This window comes from Manis pentadactyla, chromosome 4, assembly GCF_030020395.1.
Source record: "Manis pentadactyla isolate mManPen7 chromosome 4, mManPen7.hap1, whole genome shotgun sequence".
In the NCBI taxonomy this organism is placed as follows: Eukaryota; Metazoa; Chordata; class Mammalia; order Pholidota; family Manidae; genus Manis; species Manis pentadactyla.
In genome coordinates this window covers 152,028,860-152,048,881 of record NC_080022.1, presented here as the reverse complement: position 1 = coordinate 152,048,881, position 20,022 = coordinate 152,028,860, and the positions used below count along the sequence as shown (strand labels likewise).

Sequence of the window (20,022 nt, the reverse complement as noted above, 5' to 3'; positions counted from 1 at the left end):
ATCCTGTAACGCTTCAGATGGAAGGGGAGTGTGCAGCTTTCTCTCTCCACCTCTGCAGTGTGTTCCTGTTCTTGCTACCATCACAGATGAGCACACCACCACCCACTGCAAACAAGTTCTCTTCTACATATGCCCTTCTCCACCTATGCACCTATTCCTTTGCTTGGTCCCTGCTTCCATATATCCCAGCCCCCATAAGAGAAGGCTCTATACAGGGGGAAAAAACAAAAACTAAAAAACACCATGTCTACCCTGGCTCTTTGCTTAAATTTGAGCAGGGATCTGGGGTGTGGGTTAAGAGAGCTGTCAGGTTGTTATGTCAATGTGGAACATTCAATTAATCAATGGAACAATACTTGAGGTCCTAAAATGCAAAAGGGAGAAAACAAAATTTTTTCAGATGCCTGCTTTGCTTTCATTTAATTTCATTTCTAGTATTTCCAGCTTTACTTGGGGAACCATCCAAAGCTTCTGACTACGTGAAGGCCAAGGGCACCTGCACAAGTTCACTGGCCAGCTGGGTTTATTTTCCAGAATTACAAGTATTTTTGGTGGTGGTGGTGAGGGTCAGAGGAGGAGGTAAGGGTCGTGAGGAAGGAGGAGCATGGGCTTGCAGAGAGCCCCAAACCGAGGCTAGCAGACCTGAGCACTAGGCTACAATATATAACACTTGGACCTCATTTTTCCTCACCTATAGAAGTAGAATGAAAATGCCTGTTTTGCCCACCTTTAGTGGGAGAAGGGAATGATATAACTGGCAAAAAAAGTTTTTATTTTAAATAAGCAACATTGTATTTATAGAAGAAGCAAAATATTATTTGTGATGTGCCCCAGATCACTTTATGATGTGCCCCAGAGACCTGTATTCAAGCTATCTGAGCATGAAAGCATATTTTGGAAGTCATCACATTAGTGCCAATAAAACCTTCTACATAGAAAAATACTTAAAAGCACCTGAGTGTTTTTGGGGATAGAAAGGCTTGAGTTCAGAGCAAATTTAGAGTTGGACAGTCTAAGAACAGAAGAGCCTTCCCATCCATTAAGTGGGCTGAGCAGCAGCTTCTGGTTATAGAACCAGAAACTCTCAGGTTCCAAAGAAAACTTTCATAAAATAGCACTACTTGTACTCCTCTATAAAAATTGCAAAAACAAAATAAACAAAAATATATCTATACTTGTCCTACAAGACAAAGGGCACGTGAGACCTAATGCATATAAAATCAGATTGTGAACTGTAATACTTGTGTGAGTAAGTTCTCATTCAGGGCTTAAGCACCAGGCAGAGAGCACAGTACACAGGATGTGGCCACTAATGTTCATTCTTTCCCCTTCCATTCCTTTCTCTTGTTCCTTTGAGTATGTGGATCACTGTCACTGTTAGCTTAATAAGTTAACTGAGAATCTGACTTTTAGCAAAGGAGTAGTTCTTAGAAATGTAGGGAGTTGAACTCTTAATGAATTGATAAAAATAATGCAATTAACACCGTTAGTTTAAAAATTAATAGTTAAAACATTAATAAAACATCATAGGGTAATGGTAACTCACCACAATATGCGATGTTTGTCAGACATTCACTGTCACAATGCAGCTTGACTGTATTATAGAAAACCTCAATATTACTTTTAAATTGGCAGAGGCAGCAGGCCATACGGCTAGGTAAAATCCTATAAATTGAAACACGGAGAATTAAATCAGTGGGAAAGGAGTTACTTGACTAGGTAGAAGAGGCAGGCCCAGGCCTCCCACAGGGCTGTGCAAAAGGAGTTCTTGGAACATATGGCCTGTGAAGTTGGGTAGGGATGAGCTGGCCAACCGCTGTTCTTGAATACTGTAAACAAACAGGAGGACAGAGATGCCTAACAGTAGGGTAAGAATGGAAGTGGGTATCGTAGGCCTAGAATGAAGCTGATAGGGATTAGAACTGGGTGACACTGATCTGTTACAAATAAATGATATAATGGAGACAACTGAGGAAATTTGAATATCAACTCTTCATTAGATAACATTATGCATAGGAATTTCTTCAGTGTGCTATTAGTATTTTAAGTATATAGGGAAATTATTTGGATACCCAGAGAGGAAGGCATGTAGCTGACAAGAGACAGACTGACTGGCAGACGCTGTGGGACATTGATGAAGACGAGGCTAGAGCAGTGGCCAGTAGATCTGACGGTGAGGGGAAGACAGTCATTTCTCAGCTGACCTGACAAAAATGGCGAGAGCAGACTGCTAAATGCAGCGGCCTTTCCCGTACTAATCTTGTGCAAGGCCATCAGTTAGCATAATACCAAATTTCTGTTAGCTTACCATATTGGAGGGGTATGGCACAATTTACAGTGCAGTAAGGTTTCTAATAAATTGTCAGAAAGCCCTACAGAAACATTTTTTAAACTGCAAAGATAAAAAATGAAATTTGACCCTTACCTCACATTATATGTGAAAAGGAACTAATAAAAATGGATCATAGATAGACCTAAATGAATTAACCAACAAGTATTCAACTGATTGAAAGAAAAAAAAAAGAGAAAAAATTCTTTGCGACTTTGGACTGGCAATGGGTTCCCAGACAAAGATTTCTTAGATAAGACACAAAAAAGGCACAAACCTGTAAGAAAAACCAGAGCTAATCAAAATTCAAAGATTAAAGACGTCTGGTCTTCAGAGATACTTTTAATAGACTGAAGACAAGCTATAACCTGAGAGAGGATATTTGCTAAACACATATCTGAGAGAAAGGCCTTTTTCCAGCATATATAAAGCACTCTTAAAACTCAACAGTAAGATAAATATCCAATTAAAAAATAGATTTGAACAGACATGACATTAAAGAAGATGTGTGCACATGTATAGACAACATCATCAGAGATTAGAGATCTATTAGAGAAATGCAAATTAAAACCACAATGAGACACAACCACACACCTCCAAGAAAGGCTAACATTTGTAAAACACTGAATATAAGGATCAGGTGAAGATGTGGAGCAACAGCCAACTCTCATACACTGCCTTCTGGAATGTAAAATGGTGCAGCTACTTTAGAAAACAGCTTAGCAGTTTCTTCAGAAGTTAAATACATACCCAGCACAAAGACCTGCATGTGAACGTTTATCATAGCTTTTTATAGCCAAAACTAGAAACAACTCAAATGTTCGTTAATTGATGACTGTTATGGAACTCTGCTCAGCAGTAAAAAGGAGGGACAGCTGTGACAATACGGATGACTCTCAAAAAGATTATGCTAAGTCAAAAGAGCCAAACACAAAAGGTTACATGCGATATGAGTTCACTGATAAGACCTTCTGGAAAAGGCAAACACTGCAGGGACGAAAATCAGACTGGTGGTGGCCAGGGGCTGGTGGTGGGAGGAGGGGTTTGCCTGCAAACGGCCATGAGGGGCCTTTTTGGAGACAACACGAGTTCTGCATTTCAAATGGTGGTGGTTACATAATTATACATTTGTTAAAATTCATCAAACTGTACACTTAGAAAGCCAATTTTGTTACATGAAAATCATACTTCAATAAGCCTGACTTAATAAAATAATGAAACTTTAAAAAAATCAACTAAGTGAAAATAAATATAAGAAAAATCAACTTACAGTTTTTCTAACTTGGGGCTCATCATGACGATGCTCTCAACTGTTTTAAGTGTCACTTGGGTTTTTCCCATGTCTCTGAAGGAAAAAGCACAAACGTTTATGATACGAACCCAAAGACAAAAGCCCTATACTTAAAAAAATACTTAACGACACATTATTACTTCAGTTTTGGCTTCTCTGTGTAGCCAGCTCGAGTTTACCTGCCACACATGATAATTCCAGAGAGAAATTACTGAAGAAATTTAAATTTATTTGCATCATCAAATTAACGACCTTGGCCCTGAACACTACGATCTTTTTTGTCATCACCCTGCTTCTCATTCTCACCTGTACCTACCACTCTAGATTATTATTATTTTTTTAAATACACCTTATTCCTCTTTGCTTTCTCGGATAAATTATATTTCTACATGCATCTACACATTCCATATCTATGTGCGTTCTTCAGCACCACTCTCTTTGACTGATAGCTTGTCTTGCACATGTACATTCTTTCTTAATCTTTTCTTTGCCCAAAACTCATTTCAATAACCCAGGTAAAATTAAAATTCTTTTTTAGCCAAAATGCAAAATACTTAATCTTCGATTAAAGTAAAAGAGCAGAAATCATCTCATAAACCATGAGATTGTTGCAATACTTACAAATATTTTAATGCTCTCAATTTGAAAAAATAAGAATCTTCAACCGTTGTCAGAGGATTATGACTGAGGTTTCTGAAAAAATGCAATGAAATTAAAATTATCTGCATTTCACGAAACTTGCACATTCATTTTCTTTTTTTTGGTATAGGACTTAAAGGTTAAAAGAAAAAATTCGTTATCTGTCTTTACCTATAAATCACACTTAGAATCTGTAAAGCACTCTTACTTTGGGAACTACCTACATAGGTCTCTAGATGATAAAGGGGAGAAGAGAAAGAGAAAAACACGGAAAAAAGTGGAAAGCAAAAACTTTTCAGATTGAGAATCCCACAAAGTGACTATGCTGGGAGGAAATCCCCTTGCTCTGTAGGAAATGGTATTCCTAGGTCCTCCGTAATTCAAGGTGCTTTTCTTTCAGTTCTGGAAATTAAAACAGTTCCACAGTTTAAACCACGCATTGACAGCAGGACCAGTTCCTTGCTTTTGGATCCAAAGAGAAAGGGGTAAACCTGAGAGGAGATGGTAAAACCCTTGCTCCCGTCACAGCCTTGTCTACACTGCACGCAATCACCTGTTGTTCACTTGTCAGTCTCCTGGATTGTCAGCTCCTTGAGGGCAGGGACCACACTTTACTGTCAGTGTCACTCCTGTGCCTGACATGGTGCCTGATGTTTACTAGGTATTTAATAAAAGTTTTTTGAATAAATAAATAACATTTTGCTTACACATCAATAAAATGAACAAATTCATTTTTGATGCAAATTTTTATTCCAAAATGCTGAGATTTTCTTCTCAATTCTTTAAAACGAACAACAGACCAAAGGGAAAAAAAAAAACAGGAAGGAAAAATCTTCTTGAAAAATAACTTCTACTCAAGAATCATTAGTACATTTTGCAGAATATTATTATCACAACTAATACCTATTGGGCTGTCAGGCACCTGTGATCAGCTTTTCACATTGAATCCTCACAATAACCTTGTGATAGATATTATTATTATTATTACCCCATTTTACAAGTGAGGAAACTGAGGTAAAGAGAGGTTATATAACTTGTCCTAAATCATCAAGCTAGTACTAAGAAGCAGAACTGAAGTCTGAACTCAGTTCTGGTTCCAAAGCCTGGGTTTAACTTGTATGGAAGAAAGGGATTTAAGACAGCTTTTACTTTAACCTCAATTTTGAGAGCACTAAATACAGAAATAGCTTTTCAAACTTGATCTACCCATCTGGGAAACCTCTATGAGAATTACATTTTCTCTTCTTATTCCTTTTCCCTAATCATCTCCCATGCTTAAATATCCAATTAGCCTGTGGTCATTGAGACTTTAGAGATTTAAAACCATGTTGCAGGAGAATCAGTGAAAATGATGGAGTAAGGACATCTGAAAATTTATCCTATAAAAGCAACAACAACAACAAAAAGCTAGCAGAAATGGCCAAACCAGCTTTTTCCAAACTCTGGATATTTAATCAGTGGGCTTACAGCAATGTGGGGAGCATTTATTCAAGAAAAACATTAATTTCTCTACAAACAGTGAGACCTGTGTTGCCTTAACTTCTCCTAGACCTTTGCTCTCTGTCCGGGGGTAGCTTTGAGAAACAGCCCGAGGTCCTTCAGAGCCTCCTTCCCAAAGACTTGTCTCCGTGTTACTGTCTGTGGTGCCCTGGAGGACCTTACCTGAAAGGCTTGCCTTTGACCTGACTGGGAGCTGCCTAGTGCTAAAATCCTCTCCTCAGGGGGGCATTTTTTAAAACAATTACAGGTAAATGGTTTAATGTGGTAGGTGTGTGAGGCAGTGGACAAAAAATAGTCCAACCAGAAAGCTTAAAAGGACAAGCTGAGGGAGGAGATGTTCACAGAGACTTTGAAAGGCTCCAACACATTCCTGGGAAACCGGAGGCTCATGAGACATATTCCTGAGAATCTAGAAGAAAACCATCAGCACTAATCAATGAGGTCAGCAGGGATGTGGAAGACAAAATGAGTAAGCAAAAATTAGCTGTATTTCTGTACACTAGCAGTGAACAATCCAAAAATGAAATTGAGAAAACAATTCCAAGTCTAACAGCATCACAAAGAATAAGTCTTAGGGAAAAATTTAGCCAAAGAAACACAAGATTCATTCACTGAAAACTATGAAACCCAGTGATTTGCCTGTGTCACAGAGAACTCGGCTGTGCCACAGAGCACTCAAGCAAAAGGGAGGAAAAGCCCCATTCCTTATTGGATAGTCAGGAAAGAAAGTATATGGAATGAGGCTACAGCAATGTATTTTCTTTATGACTATTTTGCACACAACAGCTTAACACAAACATCTTTTTCCATTCCTCAAAGGTTCCTACTGCTCACAGATAATTCACATCAGAGGTGAACACAGTTTGAAAGGTATTTTTCTGGGTGATTGGGAGAGAAGATCCCTGTGGCAAGTTTTCAGAACTCCTTTCATTTAAAAGAAGCTGATGGCTGAGGAAGCACCGACACCATTTGCTTCCTGGAGAACTTTGTGCTAAACCTAGTTCTTTCAGCGCTGTGTTCCCAGAGCAGGAAACAGGTTCAGAAGTGGAACTGTGAGGCCCACCCACCATGGACAGCGTCACGTTCGTGGATCCCCGTGACAATGCTGGCGTGGGTGTTACATGCTGGAGTGCGGTTGTTGCCTGTGCGAAAGATCAGGAAAGCGGAGCCTGCCATGTATGACTCAGACACGTCTCCTGGCCCCTCTCTCTGTACCTTCGTTTCCTCATCGCAAAAAAATGGATCTTAGCACAATTTTTCAGAGCTCATACTGAGCTTACCCGCTGCTAACCAGTAACTGTATCATGTTTTTACACATCGTTTTTTTTATACCTATTCATCTTCTAGTTCACTTACAATGTGTGTAAGAACTGCATTCCATGCCAGGCCTGAAATGTTCCAAAGCTCAGTTCTGTAATGAGATTGCAACCAAGATTTCTACAGAAAAAAAAAGATACAAGAAAAAGAAGAAAAAAATTATTTCAGAACATTTATCCCCTGGCAGGGATTCTAATCTGTATATGATGAAGCATAACCTCAATACTTCCTCGTACACTAAAGAAATCTCACTATGGAAGATATTTGTTTTATTTTTAACATTTGTATGAAAAAAAGATTGTCTATCAAGTATACTTGTTTTATAAAAAAGAGAAAGATGGATTAGTAATTGACATCGAGGTTTTTTCCTGGTATCAGTGGTATTATTACAGAAAATATGAATAAAATACATAAAATATATGTGTATAAAGATTTATACTTCCATGTTTACACATGTATTGCTAGATACAAAGGAATAAGTACTCAGAACACACTCGTCTAAGTGATCCTTAATTCTCTAGAAAAGGGTTCCATGACTGCACTGTTGACATCTTGGGCTGGATAATCCTTGCTGTGGGCACTGTTCTGGGCACCGTAGGCTGTTAAGCAGCATCTCCGGCCTCTGCCCCCCAGAAGCCAGCAGCATAGCTACAGTTCTAACAACCAAAATGTGTCCAGACATGGCCTAGTGTCGCCTGGGCACAAAATTACCCTACATGAGGACCGCTGCTCTAGAATGAGTCACTCTGATCCATATGATAATTCTTACACCAGGGTTTCCTAGACACAAAAAGGATGTGGCCACATAATTTTAGTAGCTCTCCATTTTAAATATTTCAATATTTCAAAATGAATAACAAAGAGGTTTACAATTAAGTTTATAAAAATTCCAAACACAATTAAATTGTATTTGTAACTCACATAAACTGCAGAAAAGGTAGTGATTCGAATGTACGTCTTTCAATAGCCTGTATTTTATTGCAGGATAAATCTCTAGGAAAAGGAAAAAGGAAAAGGAAAAATATTGTCTCAGCTATCAGATATCTAATTAGCAGAGATAACTAGTAGAGGTTAGAATAATCACATTGAATAAGTAGCTCTTATCTAAACTCTACACCTTAGAAATTATTATGTGAACCTTCCAGAGCCCCTATCCCTGCCCTCACCTAAGTCTCACTTTCATTATCTTCATAAATAAAATATACAACCATAGATCTTGAGAGATTGTTGAGATAATCCTTCCTGAGAGCAGAAGGACTGATTAGATCAAGTTTTGTGGTCCCATCAAGTTCCATAGTAGGAGCTCAAAAGTTTTTATCTCCATATATAATTTCCAATATTGAAAGGAATATTCTCACAATTACAAACCTTTCTGGTTTTATTCTGTCTAGGCCATTTCAACACCAGAAAAAATAAAAGATGTCTTTCACATAATTTGAAAGGAAGTTACTCCTCTAATTAATAATTACTTTAAACTAATTCAGAATTATACTTTCTATTATTTTAACAGAAGCTCCCTTTTGGTTTCCATTGCTTTAATATTCCATGAATTTAACTGCTTCAGTTTGGGACAACAAAAAACAACAACATGGTGTTGGATTTTTATTTTAAATCACTCACTCTTGACTATTACAGGTGACTCTCTTATTTCCATTGATTCAGGCTTAATCCCTCACTTTTCACCTAGATGCGTATTAACTCTTCTGAAGGGTATGCCTGTCTCTGGTTCATTCCTTTCTAATCTGTCCTGCACAAAGTCACCACATTAACTCTCCATGAGTGGTTCTCAAATACCAGCATCACTTCGGAATTTATCAAAGATGTAAATTCTCAGCCCTACTCGGGACCAACTGAATCAGTAACTGTGGGGTGGGTGCTTGGGCTGTGAGAAGCCCTCCAAGTGATCTTCCAGCAGGCTGAAGTTTGTCCTAGAGTGCTGCCGAGATAACATGACAGCTTGTTACCCTTGGCTTGGCCTTCGAAGCCCCAGAAGGTCTGGCCCTAACACCCGATGTACTCTATAGGACAAGGTATTTTTCCTGTGTGCTGCCCTTCTGCCACTCTTCTTTTGCAAACTTATTCTTCCCAAGATGTCTGTCTGACGATACCCAAAAGCCCCTCAAGCTGCTGCCCTAACAGTGTTGCTCTTGTAACATCTTTTTTTCCAACTTGAAGTCTTTTTCCCCACTTTTGTGCTCCCTGAACAATTCATACTTCTCACCGCCCACATCCATTTCCTCTTTTTAATATAGTTACTTTTACACCCATTTCCTTTGAGCATAAACTTCCTTCTTACTTACCTGCACTGTCTACCATGTTTAAAACTGATGCATGGACGTAAACTCAAATATTTATAAAATGAATGAAGAGCTGGGGAGTAGAAGAAAAGTGGTCATTTAAAAATAAATGGCTTTTCAAATAGCTCCCTCTTCTGTGCCTCTGCAGCACTTTGTCATTCATTCAGTGCTTATGCATGGTGGTCATAAGACGGTAGGAACCCTGTCTTACCCATCTTTGTGATTGTAATAGGAGGCACAGTGGTTGTCATATTCTTTTTTCGCTTTTTTATCGATTGGCATTTTTTTAAAGTAATGAGAATACTTATGATAATGAAATACTTAGCTTACAAAACATTTTATAACAGAAGTAATGAAGGGCCTAATCCACTGAACAGTTATTTCATTTGTGTTTGGAAGGTTTGGAGCCCACATGGCAGAGGTACCTAAGATCAATACAAAAGTGTCCCTTATGGCTTGGAAGGTTTGAAAACTCAAGGGACTATTTTTATTGTCATGTAAGGCCCTTTACATCCGATTCCCTAAAGCTTCTATTTTGCAAGAAGAATCTGTTTGCAAAAGAGCATCACTAATTAGCGTAATAAGGATGACATATACAGTTCTGAATGCTAAAGACAAAGAATAAACATTGAGCTTTTATAGCAACATAGTATCTGTTTACTTCTAAACAGAAAGAAGTACTATGCAGGCATTACTTACTTGACAATGAGACTGGTGCCAATTAGTTGGCAATTAGAGAAGTTAGGGCCATTTCTGATATGCTTATTTAGTGTCAGTGTAAACATTTCCAACTCTACCAGTTAATCACCAATTCAAACATCTGTTTTTAATATTGCTACAACAATCCCTGCATTGAAATCCTAAACACCAGTCTCTTCTCTTGGTAGCTATGTTCTTGATAATGTTGTTTACGTAATTCATCTGCCTAAGTACTTAATGTTTCAACGTTAATTTAGATTAAATTATAAAAATATTCTGGGTTAATGGCATTCAAGTTAATGTAAGTATTCTATATTTTCTTGTCTTTGAAATGACAATATGAGGTTCACTTTAATTCCTCTCATCTCACTAAACCAACGCTTCCAAATCTTTTCTGTGAAGGCCTTAAAGTAAATATTGTAGGCTTTTCAGGCTACATAGAGTCTCTGTTGCATATTTTTCTTTCTTTCTTTTCTTTTTTCCTTTTACACCCCTTGAAAAATGTAGAAATCACTCTTAAGGGCTGTATAAAAACGGACCATGGGTGGATTTGATCCATAGGCCATAAACTAAATGTTAATATAAGCAGACGGCATAGGAACACTTACATAACAAGGCTCCTATGGGTGTCTATAACCGCTCAGACCTCATTACCACTTTTCCTCTGTAACTCAAGGGTTTTTCTATCTGTATCTTGTCCACACGATCAAAAAATTGAAAACACCTAGGAGGTTTTTAATGCTAGAGAGTGGCTAGCGCCCTCCCTGCACAGACTTACAGAATTATAAATTTTTATTGTTGGGAGAAATTATAGAACTTGTCCAATTTAAACTCTTATTTATGTTATAGATAATATAAATAAAAGCTCATAAATAAATGTGAGTAACTAACTTACAAATACTGGAGGGATAGCAGGCCTTCAAATGAGTCCTTATGTAATTCACTCAACTGATTGTCACCGAGAATTCTGAAAAATGGAAAGGTTACTTCTGAATCAAAATGCAAAATAATGAAAATGATATACTGTACAGGACTAATTTCTACATGTGGGGGAGACCTGGGTAATGATAATGGTACCACCTAAACAACCTAATTCTTATTTAATTTAGGGATAGTGATCTCTGCTCTGTTTTCATTCACATCTTTCCTGTCATGTCCTCCTCTGTGTCCCTCTCTCTCCCTCACACACACACACAACTATCCACTCCTCACACCAAAATGTGTATTTAGTACCTACTCTCTCGATCCCCAAGTCTCGTTCAGAACCCAACTGTGGGTGGCACCATCGTCAGCAGAACTGCCATTTCCTCCCACTCTCTTTGCCTGAACCTTATTACGGGAGCCCCACACAGAACTATGTCAAGGCTGCAAGTGAAGGTGTTCAATCCCCCCCACCACTAAAAATATTGTTTCAGGGAACTAAAAAGTGCATTAAGATACACATAAGAAAAATGTCCCATTTAATACAGCAGCAGACTCACAGACTCTGAGAAGGGACTAGCGGTTACTAAAGGGGAGGGGTGGGGAAGGCTGGGTGCAGAGGGATGGAGAAGGGGATTGAGGGGTACTATACACATGGTGTGTGTGGGGTCACAGGGAAGACAGTGTAGCACACAGAAGACAAGTAATAAACAATGTTTTTCATGTGAAACCTTCATCAGAGTGTATACCAATGATACCTTAATAAAAAAGAGTTAAAATGTCCATGTTAATAATTATGAAACAAATACCCATGTAACTCCATTCATGTCAAGAACACTGCCAGCATCCCAGAAGCCCTCAGTGTGCCCCGTTGCCGTCAAAAACTGATCTCTGACCCACTAGAGGTAACCACTGTCCTGACTTTTTAACTCGTCTCCTTGCTTTTGGAATGTGGTCTTACCTTTGAGGTGTCAGCCATAAACAACATAGTGCAGTCTTGCCTCTTCTTGAACTTAGTATATAAATGGAATCATATTATATATGTATTCTTTTCTACATTGCTTCTTTCATTCAGCCTTACCTTGTAAATTCATTCTATTGTCACATGCAGCTGAGGCCGGTTCGCTTTAATGCCTACTGTTACATGCTCAGCTGCACGTGCCTACTGAGTACTTGACAGTGGCTAGTGTGACTGAGAAGCTGAATTTTAATTTAATTAATTTTAACTATTAAAAAAATTAAATTAGAAACTGATACTTGATGCAGTTATTGGTAAACATTTCAGTATTCTGCAATAACTCGGGCATATGATACTATTTCTCCAACTGTAAATTTTATGAAATCTAAAGAGAGATCAAGTAACTTCTGATAAAAATCTTGCAACTAAACTGAGATTTTACAGAGTTAGTATGGAAAAAAGAATATAAATGTGTAAGTTTCATACCAATTGCAGGTAGAAATTATAATACTTTGGATATTTTAAAGACAGAAAAAATGCAGACTATCTTAACAATGTATATAATGATTACATGTTGAAATAATAATATTTTGGGCATAAGGTTTAAATAAAATGCCTTCACATTACATCTGTTTCCTTTTACTTTTATTTTTTAAGTGGCTACCAGAAAATTTAAGATTACTTATGTGCCTTGCATTACATTTCTAAAGCATAATATTCCATTGTATAACTATGCTAGACTTTATTTATTCACTCTACTGTTGGTGGATATCAAGAGTTTTCTAGCTTTTGTTACTACAAACAGTGCTGCTTTAAACTTTCTTATACTTCTATTTTGATATGCATTTGCCTGAGTTTCTCTAGGGTCCAGGAGGGGTACAAAACTGTTCTAAGAAGTTGTGCTATTTCAAGTTGGCAAATGGGAAAATGCCAAGTCTCTAGTCCTCCAACCACCAGCAAAATCCCTAAGAATGATGGAAAAGACATGATTTAAAAATCCACAACCTTACCTCAAAGTGTGGGAGCAGCTCCACACATGCTTCCCTACCAGAAATGGCCTGGAATTACCCACAGGGTGACGAGCTGAAATGCTGCTGCAGGAGCAGGGGCAGCCCGTGGCCCCAAATCCTTCCTCCTCAGGCCAGAGAGAAAAGGGCATCTTCCTCCAGGTGGGAGCATCGGTGCTCAACGGGCCAGGGGCCCAGAACCTGGGGGAAGGGTGTGTGCCCTGTCTAGCCACCAGAAGCCACCTCCCACCTCCTCTGACTTTCAGGGACTCCTTTAGGAATAACAAGCCCCAGCAGCTCAAGTCACCTCTGTCCGAGAGACAGGAAACACAAGCAGGAGAATCTCAACTCAAAGATGAACTGCACTCAGGAATGACCAAATGACAAAGAAAGCCAGCTCCGTTAGAGGCAGAAAACAAAACCAGATGAGCTGATAGCCAATGAACCAGAGCGAAGAGAGGAAGCACGAGAGGACTTTAGAATGGCATAACTGATATCCTGAGTCAGATAGTGCATCCGTGAAAAAGAATCAACTCAGGATTACATGAATGAAAACTGTCATTATAAATAATAATAAAACCCCTCAATATATGCACCTTTGAAGAATAAATTAGAAAACAGAGATTCTGAAAATGATTTCTCCAGAATGCAGAATGAAGGGAACGGGAATAATCCACAGACAAGCCTGACACCTCAGTTTGCCCAAGAATGTTCACGCCTTTGCTTCACCTAGTCCCACAGGAAAGACAACTTGCTGGGCAGGATGGTTCGCACCCATTTCTTCACACCTGATGAGCAGGAGAGTATACAGCCAGTGCCTCCCAGAGTGGAGTAAGGGAGTGATAAGAGATCCACTACAGAAGAAAGTCTTTAAGATTTCAAAAGCAAATTTCCCTTCCCTGGGAATCACCTTCCTGGGAGGTAATATTAACAGTTTTACATCCTTCAAGCACCTTGGGGATCTGAGAACATGCTATGTGGCCTTGTGAACTATTTCCACCAAGTTCTGCATATAAACATTCTGCTTTCCCTCACAGGGTCTGTTAGTCACATATTGATATTAATTCCACCTCATAGATTAATTCCTTTCTTATAGCTTACAACAATTCAATGACTACCACCTGGAAACTCTGCATCTGAAAGCAAGGGCAATGTCTGTTATACGGTGGTTTACGTTACACAGAATATAGGCACATACATTTAAAAAGATCCTAAGACAAAAAACTTTAATTCCCACAAAGAACTCCTGGAGCCCTGAGAATGCCTCAAAGACCCTGACCTCGCCTGGAAATTCACCACATTACGAGGAACAGCAGCGATGGCCAGAATGTGTGAAGGGGGAATGGTCACCAGGTGATGCTATGACTGTTCTCCCATCTCTGTCAGGTAATGGTTTCCTACTTCCATGGAAATGACCCAAAGAGGGAAAAAACAAATCAATATGTCCAACACTGTTTATCGTAACCCTTTTCATAACAATAGACAGTTGGAAAAAACTCTACCTCCTCCCATATCACATAACAAAACTGTGTGTGTACACCGTTGATGACATGCAAAAAGGTCATAGGAAATGATGGTATATGAAAAAAATCAGGACAAATATGAAACTTGTATACTAATTCTCACTTTAAAAATTATAAATACTGACAAGGTTTCAATAGGGACAGAAAAGAGATGGAGGCGGAAACTCAGCTGTTGATGGCAGTGTCTTCTCTGATTGGCTGATGCCCTTGTCAGACTGTTTGGTTCAAGAGAGAATATCATGGTAAGACGGGGAGTAACTAAAGAGTATGTATTTTAAATTAACGGGATTTGTTTTGGTGAAGTTTTTGGATGACATGATAGTAAATTTTTAAAAATAACCCTAATAAATCCAACCTTAAAGGAAAGTTTAGACTGAGAATGAGTGCCATCAAAAAATTACCCCAAAAAGGAGCTTCACATAGTAACAACCTGGAATAAAACATATTGATCTGGAGAACTCCAAATATTTTTTGACTAAAGCAAAAATATGTAGAACTATGGGGAGTCAGAGTTAAAGGGGGATCTAAATTTTCTTACACAATGAAAACATCAAAACCAGGTATGAACTAACATTAGAGAAACATTCATGTTTAACTTCTGATCACACTTCCTTTCACTAAAGCAATCTTCTGAATTTTGCAATATTCATTCTTGACTCTACATTACTGGTAATTATCCTTCTCCCCAACTCTGTAACTTCTAGGAAATTGACAGGGCACAGAGTGGTTTTTTTTTCCGGCTTAACTATACATACATGCCAACAGTAAGCCATTCTGGAATTGATTTACTCGCCTTCCCCTGCTTGCTTTCTCTCCAAAGCACTTATCATTACTTGAAATTATACCTATCTATTATAGTCAATATATTTATTTTTATATTACATATTTGTAAATCCCTTCAGAACTGGGATATTTGGTCTTTTTGTTCTTGGGCTTGTATCCCTGGTCATAAAACAGTTCCTGGCACATAGTAGATGCTCTGTAAATATTTGTTAAATGAATTCAAAGTGACAGGTATTGATTTTCAGATATACTACCTTTATTTAAAACAAATCATCCCTTTATCATCATGTGCATAAATACAACTTTACAGGAAAAAGAAATGTCTTTCTTTTCATCTGCATTTGTGACTCAATCTTTTGAGACAAGAACCTCCTGAGAATTTCATAAGAGCTGTGAACGCTTTTCCTAGAAAACTTCACTTTCTTGAAAATATGCAAAAGCGTGCATGCAATTTCCATTTGTTTATCATCCCTTTAGGGCACAGGTCTGTGAACAGAATGGCTTGGATGCAGGGTATGAACCTGAGTGGGAAATCATGTCTGTCTCTATTTTCAAAAACCTCTAAATTGGCATTTCCTTCCATCATGAATGTAGGCAGCAAACCACAACAGAGTAGCAGTATAGCTCATCTGACCCCCAGTAGAAATCAGATATGTTCATATCATGTCTTTGCTGCAGATTTCTCAAAATTCCTTTATTCTCATCACTACCTTCACCTTACAATAAATGACACTACATATAAGAATTACCATTATAATAAATACCACTACATATTGTTATTTAATGTAAGAAAAGCAGATTTATTACTATATCACTAGTAACTATTCTATAACAGTATTTCAATGTAATTGATTTTCTTTGTTTTCAAATGTATTTTAATCTATTATACATTTAAAAACATCTCTTCTTAGGTAGGCTTCTGTCGATCACCAAATAGATTCACGGAAAATAAAAGGTTAAGAAATCCTGACCTGGGGACCATTAACTCCAAGTTAGGAACCTCCGCCTTACCAAGTATAAATCTCAAACTGACTTGAAATTCTTCTAACCTTACCAGACTCATGTTATATTGTATAAACTCTACAACACGTGCGATTTAAAAATTAATGCTTAAACTTCAGTTTATTCTTTGAAAATATATAATACATATTTATATGGCTCAAACTTCCAAAAGTATAATGTACACAATCCAAAACATTTTTCCTACCCCTACCCCTCGGCCTACCCTCACGCTCGACTCTACTCCCCAGTGGGAACTGCTGTTATTTATCTCTTGTGTCAAGTTACTTTCATTTTTCTTAGAAGTCTGGGAAATAAAATCTCCATGTCATATTCTATCATGGGAAATGTATACATTTAAAAAAACAACTGTCTGGTTCTAGCATTTTTTTCCTTACAAATAAGATATCCAACTAAGGGGGGTCTATTTTAGGGTGGTCATAATCCCTATTTTTAGATTACTATGACTGTTATGTCTTTTAATATTAATTCACAGGTTATTTGACTTGTCCAAGTTGAATGAATGATTAATGATACAATAGTCTTGAAAAATGCCAGTTAATTACTTTGAATATAAATATTTTTTCCAAAATCGCTTGTGTCTAAACTGACTTTTCTACAAATCAATAAAAAAATTACAGACAACAAAAAAAATGGGCAAAGAACAGACAATCCTGAGAATAAAAATGTTGGGTAGGCATATAATGATATTTTAATTCCCAAGTAATCAGAAAAATTCAAATTTCAGATGGGGAGCCTCTTATTCACCCATCACACACCAGCCAAAAAATACCCAGTGGCAGAGGGTGTAGGAAAATGAAGCTGTCATGGCCTGTTGATTAGAGTATAAACTGCACAACCGTTTTGAGGACAATTCAGATTTTCTACCTACACAGTGTTAATCCCAACAATTCCACTTCTAGATATCTCTTTTACAGAAATACTTGCTCATGTTGACAAAGATGCGAGTACAAGGATATTCATTGGAGCGATGCATGTGACAAGAAAACAACAGAATCTAAGCATCCAGCAACACAGGAAGTATTAACTGTGATAAATCTATACCATAAAATATTATGCAAGAGTTTAAATAAATGGGGTAGCTTTCTATGTAGTGGGAAGAAATCTAAATTGTATCAAAAGTGAAAGCATTCAGTCATGGGTTGTTACCCTTCATGTAGAAAAGGTAAGAAAATCATACAACAAACCTATTTTGCTATCTGTAAATACTTATGTAGACAAATGCATGGAAAAAGACCTGGAAGGATGTATGCTAAATTCAGAGTAGTGGTCACCTCAGGGGTGGGGGATTAGGGCACATGGAAGGTTTTCACTCTTTGCGTAATTTCATTTTTATATATCAAGAACATAATCATGTGTTCCTTGCATACTGGAAAGTAAGTTTAAGCTGACTCTTAAAGAGAACCCACCAAATTTAATATCTGAAACAAACATAGAATTGCAATCAGTAGAGGTCGATTTGAGATACGGAGAGGGAAATACCTTTTCTCAGAACTTCTGACCTCAAAACTCTTGACCAAGAAACATGTTACAATACAGTTAGTTTTTTGTGTTCATATTTGGAGAGAATATACTCACAGTTTCTCAACCCAAGTGTATGACTTCCATGTATTTTCTTCAACGTAAGAAATAGAGTTTCCTTGGAAATTTCTGTGAAGAAACACAGTGCATATTCTTCAATAGGTAGGAAAAGAAGGAACAGAATAAGCAAAAGAATCATGGCAACCAGGGGAATATTCAAATGCAGAAAATACCAGCTTTCTCGTGTCCACAGCTATCAGCTTCCCAGTTTGCACAGCTAATAAAGATATAACACGGGGCACAAACAATAGGGCATCTCCTCAGAAACTGAACTTCCTATCCGTCCAACTTCTTGGGCAGATAATGCCAGTTAATTACCTTGAAAGTAAGTGTTTTTTCCTAAAATCACCTAGGTATCTCAAATGACTCCTTCCAAAGAGAAAATGATAAACAACTAAACAGAAAAAATGGCAAAAAGTTATCATCAACAATAAATATAAAGAAACATTATGATTTCTTTATATACCAAATACTTGGCTCAGGGCCCACTGTTGAGATCTCTCCAGTTGTTAGAAGGAGAAGGGCAATTAGAATTTAAAGGGACTAATATGGAAAGATCTCTCAGAGACAGTGCATAGGGAAACGCACAAATCACCGAGCAAGGAATAATGTACTATCTCACTGGGGGGAAATGCAAAGCGAAGAGACTGGAAGGGAGGACACACACCAAAATGGTAACAGGAGTTATCTTATGGGTGGTAGGCAGGGTGGAGTGGGATTTCCACATTTTATCCTATATACTTCTGTGCCTTTTCTCTTTTTTTAAACACAGAGAATGTATCCATAAAATACCTGTGTTTAAAAGAAGCTGTTAAATGCTTGACGTTCCGTTTCAACCACTAACTCTCTGGATGACTTTGAATCTTTCCCTTCAGCTTCTCTTCCCTCAGCAACAAGTTCCCTATTTTTCAGGGCAGTCAGAAATAGCTCAGATACCTGTCTGCTCCTCTGCCTAGTGGAAATTTTGCACTCAACCACAAGCCTTCTGCGTGCCTTACGCTCACCAAGAAAAGGCACCTACAACTGAACTCGTCTCCCGCAAACGGGCTCTCCTTCCCAGCTGCTCTATTTCCCGCCGTTCTACCACCATCACTCTCCTCATCACCCAGGACAGAAACTTTAGAGTCAAATTTGATTTTCCTCTTTTCCTGCACATCCCACCCTCCAGCTCTAGTCGGTCACTTAGGAAGTCCTACTGACTCTTCCTTTGTCGCGCTCTCAGGATTTTCTTTCTACTCCCAGCGCTACCCTTCTGATTCAGCCCCTTTTCACTTCACTCCTAGGCTTTGCTAGTAGTACATCCTATTTGGTCTCCCTGAATCAAGCTCTCCTCTCTAGATCATGCTACATATGGAATCTAAAACAATCCCCTTGCTTTAATCATTTGTCTCTCTTGCTTGAAAACTTTCAATGGCTCTCCATCTCTCATACTGCAACTTTCAAACCCCTATAGCTGATAGTCAAGGTTTTTCAAAATCTTTCATTGCTTCCTAACCGGTTCATAACAGCCAGACTGGTCTATGAAATCCTGATCATTCCTGCAGCCATGCCTTGCCTACACTGAACATTTTTTCCCCCTATTTAACAAATTATAGCTACTCTTCAAGTCCCAGCTAAAATTGTCACTTATCCAAAGCGGCTTTCCCTGACCTCCATATCCCAGTGATTACAGGGTCTGGTGAATTACAGTACCTAGAGTCTCTATCTCTTTTAGTACTTAATTATCACCTCCCTTTTAATGAATATTCTTTCTTTCTACCTATCACTGTCATGTTCTAGAGACAATGTTTTTACATCTGTGGCTCCCACAGTACTTAGCCCTGGGTTGTGCAAAAAATGGGTGCTATATATAAAAAGCCAGAGGAAAAAGTTTTGGACATAACTGAGGGACCAAATAATAACAGTTAACACTCATATATACACGAGGCACATATAGAAGGGCTTTACATGTATTAACTCATCTAAATCTCACAATCTTATGGGATGGTAACTACCCTAATCCCCACTTTACAGATTAGGAAATTGAGTCACAAAGCTAATAAACGACAAACCTGGGTTCAAAACCAGGCAGTCTAGTTCCAGAATCTTTACTCTTAACCAGAGGATAGGGACAGGTTACTATAAAGAAGATGGAGTAAAAATGATAGGAAAATGGTA

The 20,022-nt window shown here is 38.1% G+C and overlaps 1 protein-coding gene across 1 annotated transcript in view; it reads right to left on the bottom strand.

The window, feature by feature from the left end:
* The window catches only part of LOC130683528 (leucine-rich repeat-containing protein 37A3-like), a 148,525-nt gene that overhangs the window by 127,823 nt on the left and 680 nt on the right, over positions 1-20,022 (bottom strand). Inside the window, 7 exon segments of the mRNA XM_057501240.1 lie at positions 1,547-1,665; positions 3,600-3,674; positions 4,242-4,313; positions 7,116-7,196; positions 7,998-8,069; positions 10,968-11,039; positions 17,863-17,934. Of these exon segments, the coding sequence (XP_057357223.1) occupies positions 1,547-1,665; positions 3,600-3,674; positions 4,242-4,313; positions 7,116-7,196; positions 7,998-8,069; positions 10,968-11,039; positions 17,863-17,934 (563 nt within the window).